Genomic DNA, 17,442 nt, shown 5'->3' with positions numbered 1-17,442 from the left:
AGAGCGTGAGCTTCGACCAGCTCTTCCGCAGTTATTGATACACCCACTACTACACTTCAATTGTACGTTATCGAAGATAGATTTTGGGCACCAAACATATGCGTTCAGGGCCGAAAAGGACATTTTTCAAGTTCCATGGTACGACAGAGGTTCAAAAGTGTACTTCCGAGTAGGAGCCAGAACTGGACTGTCCGTGCTCAAAGAGAAGAGAAGAGAGAGAAAGAGAGGAAGCCGATTTTGATTCTGTCTGTACCGTGATGGCCGAAGATATCCTCTTTCTAGCTATAAAGCCTACATGGAGCAGCGCTCATCGTCCACTTTCTGATGATGCCGACTCATTATACGATAAATGGAGCATAATACTGTACAACTCCATAAGAGCTCAATTACAAATCATGATCATCAGTCCAGAACTGGTGTCGTCTGAAAGAGTACTTGTATCATACTTCAGGGCGGGAGCCATAATTGGATCGTCCGTGCTCGAAGAAGAGAAGAGAGAGAGAAACGAAAAGAGGAAGCCAATTTTGATCATGCCTGTACAAGATTTCGTTTTCCTGGAGTCAATGGCCGGAATTACAGTAAGGCTGAGTAGTGGATAATTATTTTGTTACAGTAGACCTTGAGATGGCATCCAGAGGAAACCACAGTTGTGGACCGTGCCACGTGATGGCTAAATAGACAACAAGAAGAGGAAACGGACTATACATGCTTGATGGCAGAGTCCCTCACAGTCACTACCATTCCATATTCGTAGCTAATCACTTTATATAGGAAAATGCGCGCCCATAATACAGTCACATCCATACCTTACACTGTTGGCCTACCCTTACGAAAGTTTTGGATGGTTTAGCACGATATCTTTGGAGGATGCACGGTCGGGAATTCTAAAGTTGCAAGATCATCGCTGGTCTGGGAAACGACTTCGAAGATGTTGCCATTGCCATCGCTGATTCCATAGCTGCTGGGTCATCGTCTTCGTTTCCGACTTCATCTTCTACTGGCGAACCGAACATCCCCTTCAATTGACGATTCAGTTGATAATGTGAATGCTGTTGCGGTAGGCTGCGGCAAACAAATCAACGATTTGCATGGAGAGACTACTCGGACACAGATAGGCATGCCTTTGCCGCTGCTTTCAAGTGTGATGGATACACCTTCGTCTGGCGGTTTCACACCATCTCAAAGCCGATACGAAGACCTGGTCCGCGTCCACCAGATGATAACCAACACCATTCACGGTAACATCATTTTTCTTCTTTGGCACCGATACTACGTCTGGACCTTGGAAATATTATGAGGGATTGGTGGGACGAAACTCTTGACGCTGGTAATTTTCTGGCTCTTTCATCTTCACGCCCAATTTCTTCGGGCCTCTTCCTACGGCCTCCAATGGCCATGGTATTTGTGATACCAACGGTGTAAGTATTATACCCTTATAAAAGGAAATTAAAACTTAGCTAGTTTGGTAGTATTCGCCCAATGCGGTTGCCCACATTGGACCCTGTTCGGGTTCTCAAGACCACTGTTTCTCCCGCGCTGTTGATGAGTATTTAACTGCCCAGTGCAATGAGGACTTCGTCAATACTTACAACTCACGTGACGACTACGCCAATACGGAAAAACTGTGCGAGCTCGGCCCTCATACATACGGTCATAATGGTGTCGGTTCCGTAATGGCTGATGCCTCCTCGTCACCAGAGGATCTTACTTTCTTCCTTCACCATCTTTCGTCGACCGCAATTTCTGGCTGTGCCAAAACGGCGATGCCCCTCGCAAGACCAATATCAACGGCTGTATCGACAACAGCAGTCCCTGCACACCTTTAACGCTGGATGCTGTGACTAGTGTGCAAGGGTCGCGACCAAATGTCACCGTCAGAGATGACATTTATACACAGAACGGCGCCATGTGCTACTACTACACGTACTAATTCTCGATCCTAGTTCAGAGAAAAAGCTTGGCTAGGTAATCATGGGCCATAAGGATAGTGCTTATTCTCTGTTGGGATTCTCCGAGCGCGGTTGAACACTATACAATGTTTGTCTACATTTAGCAATAGTTTACGGCAGATTTAAACACTCTTCTACGGCCTAAGTTCTACAAGCCTGCGTAGATATGTATAATAAGACTCTACCTTGTCCCTGACCGTCCCCGGTGGCCCGGCTTAAGCCCGATAGAGAGGACTAGTTCTTCATCGTATGGCTTTCAACAACTAAAAACATTAAACAATGATAGCCAATATGAACGTGACCTGAGCCTCCCAAACAAGACACATCTAACATCTTCCAACATTGGCGCTGGATATGCTTCATATGGGACTATTTCAAGTGGAGATTATTAGTGCGAATGACACTAATCAGCATGAAATGAGTGACAGGCTACGTACAACGATGCTGACGTCTAGCGCTGCTGCAGCACAAAGTGCGCGGTTTCTCGTAGTTCTGTAATCATGAGGTCCTAGCTCCACTGTTGTTAGTGGCCCATGCTCCTCCGTCCTGCGTGGATGAGGGAAGCATGATGGCAGTTATAGCTAAATATATCTTTTGCTCCATGAGCAAAGTGCTACTGCTTAGTGGAGCACTGAATTTGATTATTGTAGTTTGAGGTCGAGCAGAAGTCTATCTAGATGACGTATGAGCACCAACACCAGGACAGCACATTGCAACAAATGACAGTGGCTGACTATTATAATAGACTGTTGCTCGATTGTGCCCTCTGGCCACTGGCCATCTGCTTCGAGGTCTTCTTTCATCGCAGTATGCATGATATCATGGTCGAATAGTGTTCAAATTCTTGACTATTGTTATAGAGCTTCGGTTGACTTTTATGAGATTGCTTTCGTGTTTGAAGTTATAGAGTCTGTAAGATGACTATGGCTCATGAAAGGGTCAGGGGTGGATGTACCCAACTAATAGTCAGATAAAGTGTCTCGCAGCCATGCAACCCTCGTAGCTCGCTAGGCGCGATCGACCCCTTTGGCCAACAATCTGCGCATACACAGCTGAGCTGGCCCTCTTGACCCTGCTGGCCCTCGAGACTTGCAGAGAAATGGATGCTGCCCAGCGATCAGTACCCGCCGTCACTTAGGGCTAATGACAACAGTTTGAAACATTGTCCGAGGACTCACACTCAACACGGGTAAGTCCCCACTATACAAAACATCAAGGAAGTCTGCTGCATCGAATGTCCAGACATGATCCCTTGGGCTCAGGCTCGTCATTACTTGCTCTACATACGACACCATAAATCGATACATCCTTTTTCTGTGTATGATGTCCGTCGTCGGCTGATGGCGAAAGTCAAGTACTAAACAATATTCAACATTTTGATAGTATTCGGAATGTCTTTGCACACAAGGTGGAGAAAATATGTTACCTAATTTGACAAGTCCGAACATGGACAAGCGCACAGTCAGAATACGAGTATCCACTGGCAACGAGAGCAGATACGTGATCGCCGAAAGCATCTAAAAGACAGTTAGCAAATATGCCAACAAGATCTTGTTTCTTGTTTCTCCATAATCAAGGGTGTCAACCTGGGCAACCACACTAGCAATTTCCGCCTCTGAGCTTAGTGGGCAAACATCGAGAAGGTCCAAATCGGTATGTTCGAAGACTATGTCGGTTGACCTTGAATTATAATATAGCCCAAGGAAGCGTGCGATATGAAGATGGCGTAGTTGGACAAGACTCTCAAAGTCGCTAATCCTCATATTCGCCACCCGTTCCACGCGTACTATACGGCTTCGGTCTTGGACAGATGTGCCCATCCATCCATGTTGCGTAGGTCGTAGATGGCGGTAATCTGATTCTGGATAACGATTCATGACCACAGGAGGAAAAGCGCGCACGACAGTAAGGTTCCATTCTCGATAGAAGCCGGGTTTTCGAGTGAGAGACATCGTCAACTATGAAGATTGTGCCTTTCAGCAGTGGTGAAGAGCTTCCACAGAAGATCAGGAGGCGAACATGGAAAGCAGAGCAAAGAGTTGTTTAGTCGGCAAGACATGCACTGTAACCACAAGAAACGATCGCGTTGGAAAAATACTGTTGCTCTATTTGTATCTTTGTGCTGCTCACTACATGTACACAAATAACGAATATCTCCAATGAGCAGAGCAAAAACTTCTTAGCCCACTTCCATAACCTCAGCACCCGTTTCCTGCTTGGCAGATATCATTGTGGTCTAAAGCTTCGTTGACAAGTGGTGCTGATTCTGGCGCAGCATTGTTGTCCAATAGCAGAGAAGCAACGCATTATGAGCCACCAGATCCTCTTCGGGCTCCCAGGTGGGACAATCGCGCCCGGTCCATTTTACCGCATAAAACAGGCGTCCGTTTTCATACTCGTGATGGCCGACTATGTCTTCCATCTCGTAGTCCATCATGTCGCCAGTCGCAACGGGACGCTGACAGGTTTCCTGCCAGACAGAAACTCTTGCACCATTATCGTAGACCCACAATAGTTCATCATTGGTCTGACCTTGGTCTAGTATACGATCAGGATTACGGGCAAGTACACCATAGAACGTGAAAGGTGAGGCATAAACCGTGCAAATGATGTGAGATATGGTCACGTGGGAAGACCAAGTTGTCTCAATCGGGGCGCCATACTGGACGTTGTCGATAATGCGTGTGGCCTCCATTTGGCTAATGATCGATATGGGGTCTTTCAAAAGGGTCGATCGATTGGGTGACTACTACGGGTGATCACAAAAGGAGGTCGTGGACAAAAACATGTATTTATTATAGCATACTATCATGGAGTAACATCCATTGTCCGCTCGTGTCGCAGCTGTAAACGGATTCGTAGTGTTGGCCAATTTTCTGCCGAGAAGGATGTGGATCCAAGTACTCCGCAGGTGTTCTTAGAAAGTAACCTGTCCTACTTTGCACCTGACCCAGCCATGTCTAACTCAGGATCAGAAGTTACGAGGCCGATTACCCTGTTTCGTATTTGACAATATCATAGATCGTTCTTCATTCGGTGCACGTCAAGCGGAGTTCGGAACAACTGTACTGGAACAGACCTGCCAAAGTCTTGTTGATTCAGTTCCTTGGCCCCAGTATGGCATGGTCTCGCCTATTGAAGGTGTCTGTCCTGTTCGTCGTTCATTACAGCTCTCATGCAGGTCGTATCAAAGGGTCAATCCTACAAGATCATGAGAGACGGTTCGTAACCAGTACCATCACGACTTAGAGATCGTAGCCTTCGACCAGCTCTTCATCCTTGCTTTGTAAAAGTTCTATACTAATTACGAGATATTGGCTCCATCTGCCTCCTATGTAGCGACCGTCTTTCTCACGAGACTTCCGCCTGATTGACCGATGGTATCCTTCATCCTTGAGTTGTTGATTCACTTGGCAGTTACAATTGCCAACCATGTCAGAGCAACTGTAAATGATGTGATCTAGTTGAGCCACAAGGCTGAATGTGGCATTCGCAGCACAACAAAGAACTCAATAGCTATCGGAGTAAGTTCGAATACCACTTCTACGAGGGCGGATAGAAAGTCTATCCGAGTACTGACGGCGACTGGCTATATAAGAGGCGTCTGCTCCCCGCTGTCGCAGTTGGTTCCTCATACCAGTCCAGCAAAGCCCATCAAACTACTATCTCCACTCATCCTTTTTCTGACCACTCCCAACATAGAGAAAGGTGTACAACAATCGCGGCCATGGAGCACTACCCCTTGACTGTCTCTTTTGACAAAGCCGCGAGACATTTAGCAAAGGACTGTAGCGACATACACTTCATCACCGTCATAGCATGTAGGGAAAGCGAAAGCTGCTTTCGGCTTATGCCTGTGTGGCCATTGGCTGGGGCCGCCGAGGAAAACACTACTGAAAGCTCTTGTACAGACGAGCAGGCAGCACAACTTCTCTTGGAACTCAGATACTCTGATTCAGTTAATGGGAGGCGTGACGCTAATTCATTCTTGGAGGCTCAGGTGGAGATGGTCCAACAACAACATGAACGCCCCCAGACTCCCTTTGGCAACGGCTGGTCATCTATTGGCGCAGTTGGTTCGACTGAGGGCGTGATTGAAAAACCTAGTCTGAGCTCGCCCATCTGCTTACAACCTCTAGTGAACGCACCTGTTACTCCTTCAGACGAATGCGCAAACAAATACACATCAGGCCACTTGATGTGGTGCCACAACGCCTCATCGCGATTAGCAGATATAGTAGGGGTTGCAGCACAGCCTTCTTATTTGCGCCAGCACTCGAATGCACGGGCTCAACATGTCAACGACATCACCAAATTGATTGATCAATTTCAACGAGCATTTTGAGGAACAGGTTCGTCTTTACCGACAGCCTCATGACCGGACTTCACGATATCAGCCGCGGCTACTGTGCGCAGGATAATCTGTAGAAATGGGCAATAATGGGTCACTGTAAAGTCACGGAGATTTACGGATTGTGGTAGAGTAACAAATGATATCACCACTATTATAATGCTATTCTTTCGTTTGGTACTTGTGTGATGGGGAATAGGCTATGCAAAGATGTTGTTCGTGATCGCGAGTCGAGAGAGTACAGCGGTCGCGATGTCATTGCAAAGATTTGTAGATTTTTGGATACATTGATGGCTACGAGGTGATTGATGATCACCTAGAGGTCTACTGCAAGGCTATACTTCCATCAATACTGTTCCAAATACACATGTAATCAACCACTCCGATATCCTCCAATCATAATTTCTAATGAACGAGGATTCGCTCCTGCAACTACACCTGCAACATTCTCTTGAACGGAGCTGACGTCATCATAAGAAAATGCATAACCCTTTCCGTCTACCTCATTTTCGTGCACAATTCTGCTATAATGGTTGGTAGGGGTTCTCAGATAGTAGCTGGTGTTCTTTAAAGATGGCTGTGTATCCCCACCGTCCAGAAGCAGGGTGGTACGAGTAAAAGCCGCACACAAGCGTGGAACAACAGCACGGTGGACGTCGTTATCAGATTCCCGTATCGCAAAAGGCCCCGTACTACAGCTCCAGATATCCGCCGTCTGGGGCCGACAATAAGATCGGTTATCGCCGTCACAACTGAGCTCATCGTCATCACCCACGCGACATTTGATTGACTGATTTGTACCAGGGTTGAAAGTAAGATCTTCTGTTGCATATAGTCTCCAGACATGGTCTACGTAGTCTGTATAGTAACTTTCCATGGAACCAGGATTGATAGACTCAAACAGGTTGGGAGCGAGTACTCGGAGGGGAATACCCTTTTCTGAATAAACACACATTTGATCCCATGGCATACTGTCCAAATTAGTCTGCGTTTGCAAAGCAGCGCACACTTCCATAACAGCATTATCAACCACCCCTTTTACGACCTGAACTTCGCCATTATCAAGAGTCAACACCATACTCAGGACGAGTCCGACGAAATCTACAAAGGAGAGATTTGCGTAAAGTCCACTTTCCTCAGTGTATGTGAGTTCCAGGAAACCCCAGTCAACTTGCGCAGAAGCATCATCCGGATCGAAGGCAGATGGTTCTTTCAGCGTTATGGTACCGTGGGCAGATGCCACGGCAAAAAACTCAAGCTCGCCTTCCGAAACCCACACCCGGCCAGCAGATATGTAACCGGGAATAGTAATCTGAGTACTCTGCATGCCATTTACCTTACCCGGAATCGGAATGGCAATGGTAGTACTGTCAATTTTTGTGACCGCAGTTCCATTTAGTGTATCAGGGTAGTACCACATGCCCGTAGTTGTCAGAAGCACAAGGTTGCCTTGCCCATCTGTGCCAGTTATGTAGGCATATAGATCGCTCCCGTTGTAGTTATTTACGAACTTTAAAATTAGTGGATTGACAATTCCTCGATGTTCACTTCTGATCTGTCGAGTCTCCAAGTGAAAACCACGGTCGCTGAAGGAAGTGGCCGATACTGCCAGGAGGATTAGAAGTATGTAAATGATAATAATAATACGTGGACAGCATATCATTTCCTTCATCGTGGTTCGTTCAAAAACAAATTGGAGCGCGATTTCAGTGAACTCGACAAATAAGTACGGAAGTAGGATTGACTCTTTTCGTTATCCAGTTGTTGATCTTCGAGCACCTGAAAGCAAGATTCGTCGGGATGCGGCATTGGTTCCCGGGTGATTTTAATTGAGCGTCCGGAAGTGAATCCGTTCAGGGCCCACTTAGGCTATCATTCGTATGGGAACCTTGGGGCGACATATTTGTGCATGATTGATGGCAGTCGTACCTTAGGCCCAAACTTCCGAAAAAGAACTTTTCAACTTCTGGTAAATATGACCAAACGTTCAGATATGGCTCTTCCGATAGCGGAAGGAGCTTGTGTACCAGCCTTAGTGAAGCTAGGTAACTCAGGGCGCTCAGGCTCGGCTCAGGTTCGGCTCAGGGCAGCTCAGGCTCGGCTCAGGGCAGCTCAGGCACGGCTCAGGGAGCTCAGGCAGCTCAGGTATAGCTTAGGGCAGATCATGGAAGTCTATGGCTTGAGGCTCAAGGCACATACAGGCGCGCACCTGGCCCGACGCTGAATTATGTCTCCAAACCAACCTACTGCTTTACTTTTATTTTAAGAAGAGGCGCAAGACTTCTCTACACATATATCATCCAACGAAACTACTACTCCTATGTATTCAGAGGGCCCTATACACCTAAGTTACTGAAGTCACAGAATCACATATCCGAACGTAGTCCTTAAGCAATGTTTTGATACTTGATCCTCTGACGAAGGAAAACTGCTTGAAATAATTCAAATTACAGCTTCCTGGGATGCGATGCTCTTCTAGATGTCTTCGAAGGGGGTTTCGCTCATCTTTGACTGCTCTTACTTATACTTCCTAATCCGAATAATAGCTTCTCTCTATGCTATACAGGGCCCTTCGAAACCTCACACTCTGTGTAAGCCTTGTAAATATTATCATCTCCCTTGGTGCATCTGCTTTGCTATAGTTTTTTTTTTTTTTCTTTTTTAGTTCTGTGCATACTGGGGCGTGTGGCTCAACCAAGGCCGAGCCAGTGATACTTAGGTCCCATATAAGGTGGATCTACACGAAGTGCTATTTTCACTAACAACCACACAGCGTTGGACTGCCTCCGCAATACCGCTGGGAAGAGGGCCAACCCGGGGAAGGGATCTTTGGAGATTCATTAGCAACTCAATGTCCCACTCAGTATGTGGCCAATGATTGAGTACTTCAATGAAGCTTGTAAATATCTCAACCGGATTTTGGAGCCCTTGGTATTTTGGCCTAATGTATTTCATGCTCACGTAATCGGTAGCGACAACGCATATAGTCATTATTGCTGAGAATGTTAGATTGTCATGTGGGCTGCTGTGGATTAGAATTATCTGATATTCGGGCTAGTTACACAGATGCATCACTTCACTGCATTTATGTTCTTAATTTGCAACAAATACAGTATCACCTCGGCTTACATTTGCGAAAACTTCAAAATCAGAACACAACAAGAGGAACGTACCAAAAAAAAATTCAATGCCTCTTCCACTTTTAGAAGAAACGAAGCATTACTGTTAAGTCCCTGGCCCTACAGACATAATCAGGAACAGCTTCCTCTTTTCGTCTTCCTTTCTCTTCTTTGAGCACAGACGATCCAATCTTGGCTCCATTTGGAAATATACCACGAGTATCCTTTCAGACTATGCCAGGTCTGAAGTCAGGATCATGAGATGTATGTAACCAAGCTCTTCTTCAGTAATTTATGATCTAAATATTATTTAATTAGTCAACATCATCAAAAGTGGATAATAAGCGCTGCGTGTATGCTGTTATGACCCGAAACAATATGTCCTCAGCCATCACGGTACTCCAGAGGTCAAATGTATACTTCTAGGTGCGAGCTACAATTGCACTGTCCGTGCGTAAAGAGCGAGAAGAAAGACAAACAGAGGAAGCCACTTTTGACCATGTCTGTACTCCTTTTAAAAGTTTTGTTTTTCAACGTTGACTGTTACTGTAGCACTTCCTAACGCCTTACTATCTGAAGAGCCACTTTTTCAATAACTATAAATACAGACCTTACCAAAATCTGCGTCCGCTTCAATAGGAAAAGCGTTTGGCCTGCCGTAACGAAGCCAGACTCGCATAACATAATGTTGGTCGGCGCTTAGGAGCATTTCGCTAGTGATATGCGCTATTTCCTGGCTACTTGTCCATTAAAATTGTGCAAAATATGATATAGCACGAACGTCTGTCAAGTTCTATGCGCATAAAATCACAATTCCATTCAATCAGTTGGTCGTCACTGTTCGTACAGTTTTTTGACCGGATTCTAAGTCTGCATGATCTGCACAAATACCTAAAAGCGAAAAATATTGGTGTACTAAAGCCTATTGAATGGTCCGGGAGGTTAATGAGGTTTGACGTCAGGTTAGGCTTGGCCATACTGTACTGTATTAACACAAATTGTTCATCGTTCATGATGTGTTCGCCAGAGAAGTCAAATTCCAGCTTGTAATCATCCAAGTTTTCATATTGCTGCGGCTCTACTCGTTCTGACAACATGCACCCCCCGACACAACAATATTTACACGATGGTTGGATTGGGAAAGCAGAATATAAAGCGTGTTCGCAGCAACAAAAACTTTGCAAGGGTCTCTAGAAGCTTGCTTTGAAGATGCAACGATGTTCAATCACGGTAGTCTGCAGACGTTTACATCTGAATCCGACCGCGATCCAAGCATTACGAGTATACATCTTCTGCAGGCTGTTCATGGCCAACATCGAGAGAAGAACGAGCCGTAACTTTCCCACCACTGTCACAACTACGCCTGCCAGTATTGCAGGGTACTGCACTAAAGAGAAAGGTCACTATTAGGGGTTCATCCGGGGTAGCTCAGCATTCTAACGGCGAGCGTGCTTTTCCTCTTAGGGAACGGCGACCTTGTGTATCGGTACTGGTACTTGGGGTACAAGCGACATATCGCATGTGGCCACAAGTGTCCAGAATTGGGCCTAATTAAATAGCTTATATAACCTGACCCGCGACACCCATTTCGCCCTTCACTGTACATTAAATGAAATACAATCGTGTTATGGTCAGTTACGGAATAGGTTCCACATCACGGGCGGGAATTTATTTCTCACAAGACCCGTTTCTTTTGGTAAATGAATTGACCTAACTGAATTAGGCAATAAGGCCAAGTGTTTCGGCAACTAAGCTCTAGAAAAGGGGAAAGGGCTTGGAACGAGTACTCCCAGTCTAGAAGTCTGTCTCTTGCAACAAGAACGTCAAGGTCCATCGAAATGTTTCCAGCATACTCAAGTCGAATAGATCTTTACAGACCTTTTTTACCCATTTAGGCAAGCGCCCGAATTAACTTCATATTTCCAGGGATAATCCAGAAATGGCTTTTGGGAAAAATGTTCTTGGTATATCGTAAGAGTCCTTAAACAGCCAAACGATACAAAATCAGCCCACGAACAGAGGAATTTCCTGGCTACACGAATTTCATTTAGTTTCTGGCCTGAGTACATTAACCCACCTGGCCTGAATCTTTGAGCTTGCGTTACAATCATACAAATTTCTCCTGGCCGAAAGTTGGCAAATGCTATACTTGGTGTGTACTTGAAGTATGGGCAAGTCTATCAGACACGCTGGAAAGCGTGATAGAACCAACGAGAATTTTGTGAAGTCGTGCAAAAATCTGATGTGGAAATGCGATCAGGTCAGATCACGTTACTCCGCTGATGTTTATATCCTGGTGCGACGACGTTGTAAGCACTACGAATATGCATCATCCGCCGCATGGCCAATAACCAAGGAGGAAGTGGCTATGGTATATCCTCCAGCGGTTCGACTTAACCCAGCCAACATGTCAGAACTATGTGTCAGGAACCGCACCGACACAGGGAGCTTACACAACGATACCTCAGCCAATCACGGTACTAGCGTTGTAGCTACAAAAGAGGAAAACGAATGTTGAGAGGAGCTGCCGAGGCTGAGAAATTACGATCCTGGAGGTAACACAAAAATGTGTGGTGGAGTAGAGAGCTATAGTGTTACTTTGATATGTCAGAGCTACTAGTTTCGGGAATATATGTTGGGACTTGAAGGAGATTCAGAACCGAATTGTTAAGTCAGCGACTTCACAACTGTGCGGAAGGGACAAATTACTTCCTTAAAGATAACTCATCATCTATCCCTTGTCTTCACATTTATTTTCTGCACTATATCTCAGTACTGCCACAGTATTTTCTTGGCAGATACAGCCCCCCATGTATCGACAGACAATATGTACCCAGGTAGCGACGAATGATGGAGCAGAAGATGAAGTCTATAGTAAACAGCTGTAACTACAATATTTTATGTGCCAAAGTGGCTGTGATCTATTTCCTGTGACTTAGTTCTTCTTGGGGATGATGAACTGCTCAAATGAGTGCAGACTTATCCTGATTCGTGCAGTATCACTTAGGCAGCGGGTTCTTTCGCGGTCGTCCTCGCCTTCGAACACCGTTAGCCTTCTTCTCCTCAGTGTTTCCTTTGTTGACTGTCTGAGTTTTCTGTTTCTGTGTCTCCCTCCAGATTCGAACTGCTTCGTCACTGACGAAACTAGAATGCTCGTAAGTGGGGTCCCAACGACACAAAAAGTAGGTTTCCCCATCTATCTCCTTTTGGTCTATGATGAAACAATCATAATCTGGAGAGGGAGAGCCGCCAGTCATGGGTTCAGACACACCCGTGAAGATTGGACCATGTAGATCCCTCTTTGAAAGTTGGAATCCCTCCCCACCGGAACAAGCACAGGAATGGTCGGTTGCTGGATCAGGGTTCCAGCTAAACTGGACTTGTAATGTAGAGGCTCCACCCACTGTGACTCGCTTCAATATTGCGTCCCTGAGTGACCATTCTTCAAACCGATTCGAGGTTTCCGCACAAGTTGGGAGTCTTGCACTTGTAACTGTTGCGTGGTCTATTTTGCAGTGACTTGTTCCGCGAATTGAACGATCATGCGAAGGATCGAGAGTGGAATGCGTTCTTTGCCCACTAACCCGGAATTCCTTCTTACCCTGTTGATCCGCCGAAGGGGTTGGGTCAAATTCAAAGTCCTCATAAGGTGCTTCATCCACCCGCTCATTGCCTGGCTCTCTTAGGCCTACGGAACCGCCCCTCGGAGAGCCTCGGGTACACATTCTCTTAGGGCTGATTGGCTCACAATGTAGGACTGGCGAGTGTTTCCGCAAGGACGCGTTCATGCTAGTCAAGCTATCTCCAATAGTGCGCTGACTAGCTAGCTCAGGGGCTATTTCTATTGAAGTTGCCCGTCCCCTAGATAGTGGGAGTGACACCGTGTCCTCGAAGCAAGACTCTGCCCGAATTGGCGTGTCATTGCACGTTACGTTGCCGGGACTTGATGGCCTCTCAGATGTGTGTTGCTCGTCACCACAGGGTTCCCGGGATTGCGACTGAGAAACAAGTAGATTAGAGGCTTCAAAGTATGTTGAAGAGGAATGTGGCATGGTGTTGGTACTTGCACCTGTAGGTATTGTGTCGGGTATGGTGGTTGGTCGATCTATACACCTGGTACTTATATCTGGAAGGTCGGATGCGTCGCGAGTCGATGCAGACACTTGATCTCGCAACTTTGTTGAGGTACTCTCGACCTCGGATGGGAACGTCCTGCTAGCGAAAGACAGCATTCGGCGCCCTTGAAGAGGGCGGGTCGAATGTAAACCAGAAGGTGCCTCACTACCATGGAAGGTCCCTTTAGTTGAATGATCGTGAACGCCTTCATGTGTCTGTAGTGAATGGAACTCTTTTCCATCATTCGGTTTGATAGTAGAAGGTTCTAACAGTGGCTCAATCTTTGTAGATTTTGCCATTGTTGAACCCGCAGAGGTTGCGCCCTTGTCTTCCAGCTCGGAGTTGACCCGGCCCGATGTACCGGCTTGCCCAATAACTTCTGGTGACGACGAAGACCTGGCGAGGTCTTGCTCTGCCTCAGAAATATTGACTCGGGGACCGCTAGATGTGTTCCTGGGAAACATTATGTGAATAAAATCGGACGTTACAGGAAGTACGATTCGTGAAGCCTCTGTGTGAGAGGAAAGAGCCTGCGCGGACTTCTTTGGCGGCTCATAAAAACTGATATTGTCTAGACTGACGGGCATTTTCCCAGATGTGCTGGAATGGAGAAGTTATTGTAGAAAGGCTGCTGAGTAAATATCTTTGTGTCCCACGACCCGGGATGTTTGCTTAAATAGATATTTTCTCAAATGAGCCTCTGTCTTACATACCAGCCCCAATTTGGCTGCTTCTAGTTGCCAGGAAAGACGAGAGTGATTACCCAATCTGAACGCCTGCGTGAGTCGGCACGATTGTTCCCAGTTTGGCCGAACAATCGTCATTGTTCCTCCGAGGTGTCTGCATGTCAAGAACAACCTAGTACGGATAAGCCGCTCCAGGCATCTCTTCGGACTCCCCGTAAATCTTGGTAACGGATGATCCATGAACGAATCATGGATGCTCACTGGTCGACTGAATTGGAAACGCTGTAACAACCTAGCCCACCAAGCCTCAAAACTCCGCCTTTTTTCCTGAACAGTCCACCAGCAGCTCCTTTGACAGGTCCTGATTTCACTTTAAGGCGGGGCGCCTGGCTCCATTGGCTACTGATCTCGTGTCCCCATGAGACAGCTCATCCGAAAACCATAATTGGAAAGGTGAGGAGCTGGTTATAGATCAGGGAGAATGAGGTCTAGTGTATCGGTCTCTCCGAGCCTGACGCATTCACCCGAAGTCAATTGTGTGAGGCACGCGATGGAGAAGTCCACTTCAGTTCGAGTCTTCATATTTGTAGTGGTATGACCTAGTAGATACTGTGATTGCTCAAAGGGTAGGACAGAGAACAGATTCCAAGGAGCCGAGAAGAGGGGATCCAAGCATATTGTCAGATCATTGCCCTGCTCCAGCACAGCGTTGTGTTTAACAATTTACCTTGGAAGCCCGGCCCGTTGATGGATACAACGAAGGCCAGCATCAGATCGGAGATGAGCGAGAGCACTAAGGAATCGCGGACAACTTGTGGTGGCTGTGTAAAGGAGATCCGGAAGTCAGTTGAAGTTCACGGTACATGAAACCTTGATGAGGGGGTAGCACAAGACTATATGTAGGGAGACACTGCGCTGAGACTGTGCACGAATCATGATCGACACAGTGACTGTGGGGCGCTAAGCTGGGTTGAGAGTGCCGCCAAACCCGGCGGAGCGAACATCGACTTGGAGTTTATAATAAAAAACTTAAGCTCGCCTTTTAAAACTTATACCCGGTTAATAAATATATAACTAAGAATAATAATTTAAATATTATATATGTTATTTACTTTACTTAGAATTAGAATAATAATAATAATATTATTAATTTTTATAATCGCGGTTTTATTTAATATATTAAGGTAATATTAAATACTTGTAATTATTAAAAGTATAAAGTTATTTTACTTATTTATATTAATTACGTAAGTATATATATCGCTTCCGTTATAATTATTTACGAACTTTAAAATTAATAAATTAATAATTCTTTTATATTTAACGTAGTTCACAAGCGAGCTGGCCACCCAAGGAAGCTAGCCACGCTAATTAGCATAATACGCAATTTAACTGAATTTCGCAACCATAACGCCGTAAATCAATTAAAACTACTCTGAATACTCTTGCCCAGATGATTCTATTTCAATCTAACAGGTTCTTACGTTATGCCCGGGCTTCCCGCACACTCCACAACGTCGTTAGCGCGCCGGTCCCCGACCCGAACCATTACCGTTTTCACGTATTTCTTGTTGTACTTGCTATATAACGTCTTTTTGGTCCTGTAGATCTTTTACATCTTGTATATTAAGTAATCCTCCAAGCCGAATACGTGTTTTTTTAGCCCTACGTCGCTTACTAATAACTGTATTTGCCTCTCGTAGTTCAGTCACCTCGGCTTGGAGGAGGGCCATCCGGTGCATAATCCCATGCGCTCCTTTCGCGAATTAGTCGATGGCTTCGTAAATTGAGGTTGGAGAGCTATTTTGATGGTTGGCGATCCGAGATTTAATAAATTCAGATTGTGAAGTAGCCTCGATTAGGTTGTTCGGTGTCCTCGAAGCCCAAGGTCGGGTTTCTCGCGTAGGGGGCCGAGAGGACGTTGGCGTTTGTAATTTCACATCCAGCTTCGATATCACTACTTCCGGGCTTAGAGGGATAAGTCAAGCTCCCTCGAAGCCTGCGCGGATATTGCTTTCGGTTATACTCTTCTCGAATGCTTCGCAAAACGCCGGGAGGAAGTCCTCTTTCGTAATATAGGAAATCCGGGCTCGGATAAGACGTTTAATTTGCGCGCCGTACGCTTTCTTAAGAGGTGTAAAACATGCTACATCTAATGGCTAAAGGATATGGGATGAATGGGCAGGCATACAGAGTGTAAGAATGTTATTCTCTTTACAATACTGTTCGAAAGCATCCGAATGGTGGCTCTCGTGGCCGTCAAGGATTAAAAGCCGGTATACACCTGATTTCCGGCTTTTTGTATACGCGTCAAAGTGTTTTAGCCAATCTACAGTTAGTTCATTAGTAGTCCAACCATTCGGGCTATTAGCGACCTTCTAATTCTTCGGCATTAAGCTGTTTTCGTACCAAGATGAGAGGTGGTATTTGCCTTTAACGATGATATACGGCGGGACCGTCCAGCCTTGCGAATTGACGCCTTGGATAACCGTAGCCCATTCCCGATTACTAGGCTGGGCTAGCTTAGGTTTGCCTTTCCTTTCGGAGCTGGTAACGACCATCGATGGGGTAATTTGTCCTATCATAAACCCGGTCTCATCGAAGTTGTAAATATCCGTATTTACAACCCCGTATTTCGCGATTGTATTACGTACGAGGTCGAACCAACCTTGGATAAGTTCTGGATCTTCGCATAAAGCCCTAGAATAGTCGTACTTGCGACTAAATACCGTTTTGAGTTGTGGTTGTCGCTTGACGAAGTTAGAGGCCCAGTTCTTCCCGACGCGTAACGCGTCGCGGTCGCGTAGTAATCGATTCGCCATATCTTCCACAGCGCTTAACCGGGGAGGGAATGCTTGGGAATCTAGCTTAATTATCCTTTTAATAATCGTATCCTCTTCTAGTTTTGTAAGAATTTGATGTTTAGGTCGGGTATCGCGTCGAGGTTGAATACCGCGTATTCGCGTTATAAGCGTTGAACGAGGGACTGTATATATCGCTGCGACGCGCCGTACGCTTAATGTTGGATCTTTTTCAATAGCCTGAATGGCAAGGATTAATTAAGCTTCTTTATTAATTAAAGTCATTTGGAAGTAGTGATGAAAATGGAGGTAAAAGGTTGAATTGTATGTTGTGCTAATTAGCGTGGCCAGCTTCCTTGGGTGGCCAGCTCGCTTGTGAACTACGTTACTTTTAATTTATTAAGTCTTTTATCTTAAGTA

At 45.8% G+C, this 17,442-nt stretch overlaps 4 protein-coding genes across 4 annotated transcripts; 1 reads left to right on the top strand and 3 right to left on the bottom strand.

Moving 5' to 3' along the window:
- Window positions 1-4,185: 4,185 nt before the first annotated feature.
- Window positions 4,186-4,644, bottom strand: BKA67DRAFT_519113 (uncharacterized protein; the record flags this gene model as incomplete). Its single annotated transcript, XM_046098067.1, has 1 exon — window positions 4,186-4,644. The coding sequence occupies one exon, from the start codon at window positions 4,642-4,644 to the stop codon at window positions 4,186-4,188; it is 459 nt and encodes a 152-aa protein (XP_045957650.1).
- A 1,032-nt stretch (window positions 4,645-5,676) lies between these two features.
- On the top strand, window positions 5,677-6,294 carry BKA67DRAFT_537057 (uncharacterized protein; the record flags this gene model as incomplete). Its single annotated transcript, XM_046100251.1, has 1 exon — window positions 5,677-6,294. The coding sequence occupies one exon, from the start codon at window positions 5,677-5,679 to the stop codon at window positions 6,292-6,294; it is 618 nt and encodes a 205-aa protein (XP_045957649.1).
- Window positions 6,295-6,673: 379 nt separating this feature from the next.
- On the bottom strand, window positions 6,674-7,972 carry BKA67DRAFT_659998 (glucanase B; the record flags this gene model as incomplete). Its single annotated transcript, XM_046107545.1, has 1 exon — window positions 6,674-7,972. The coding sequence occupies one exon, from the start codon at window positions 7,970-7,972 to the stop codon at window positions 6,674-6,676; it is 1,299 nt and encodes a 432-aa protein (XP_045957648.1).
- Window positions 7,973-12,116: 4,144 nt separating this feature from the next.
- On the bottom strand, window positions 12,117-14,161 carry BKA67DRAFT_569293 (uncharacterized protein). Its single transcript, XM_046103107.1, has one exon. It carries the CDS (start codon window positions 14,120-14,122, stop codon window positions 12,419-12,421), a length of 1,704 nt encoding a protein of 567 aa, XP_045957647.1. The 5' UTR covers window positions 14,123-14,161; the 3' UTR covers window positions 12,117-12,418.
- Between the last annotated feature and the right edge of the window lie 3,281 nt (window positions 14,162-17,442).

This window comes from Truncatella angustata (assembly GCF_020726525.1).
Source record: "Truncatella angustata strain MPI-SDFR-AT-0073 chromosome Unknown BKA67scaffold_5, whole genome shotgun sequence".
NCBI lineage: Eukaryota > Fungi > Ascomycota > Sordariomycetes > Amphisphaeriales > Sporocadaceae > Truncatella > Truncatella angustata.
The sequence above is the reverse complement of the archived record's forward strand: the minus strand, read 5'-3'. Positions and strand labels throughout refer to the sequence as shown.

What these genes read in the sequence shown, in the direction of transcription:
- BKA67DRAFT_569293 (XM_046103107.1), bottom strand. Translation starts at nt 14,122, where the DNA reads ATGCCCGTCAGTCTAGACAATATCAGTTTTTATGAGCCGCCAAAGAAG.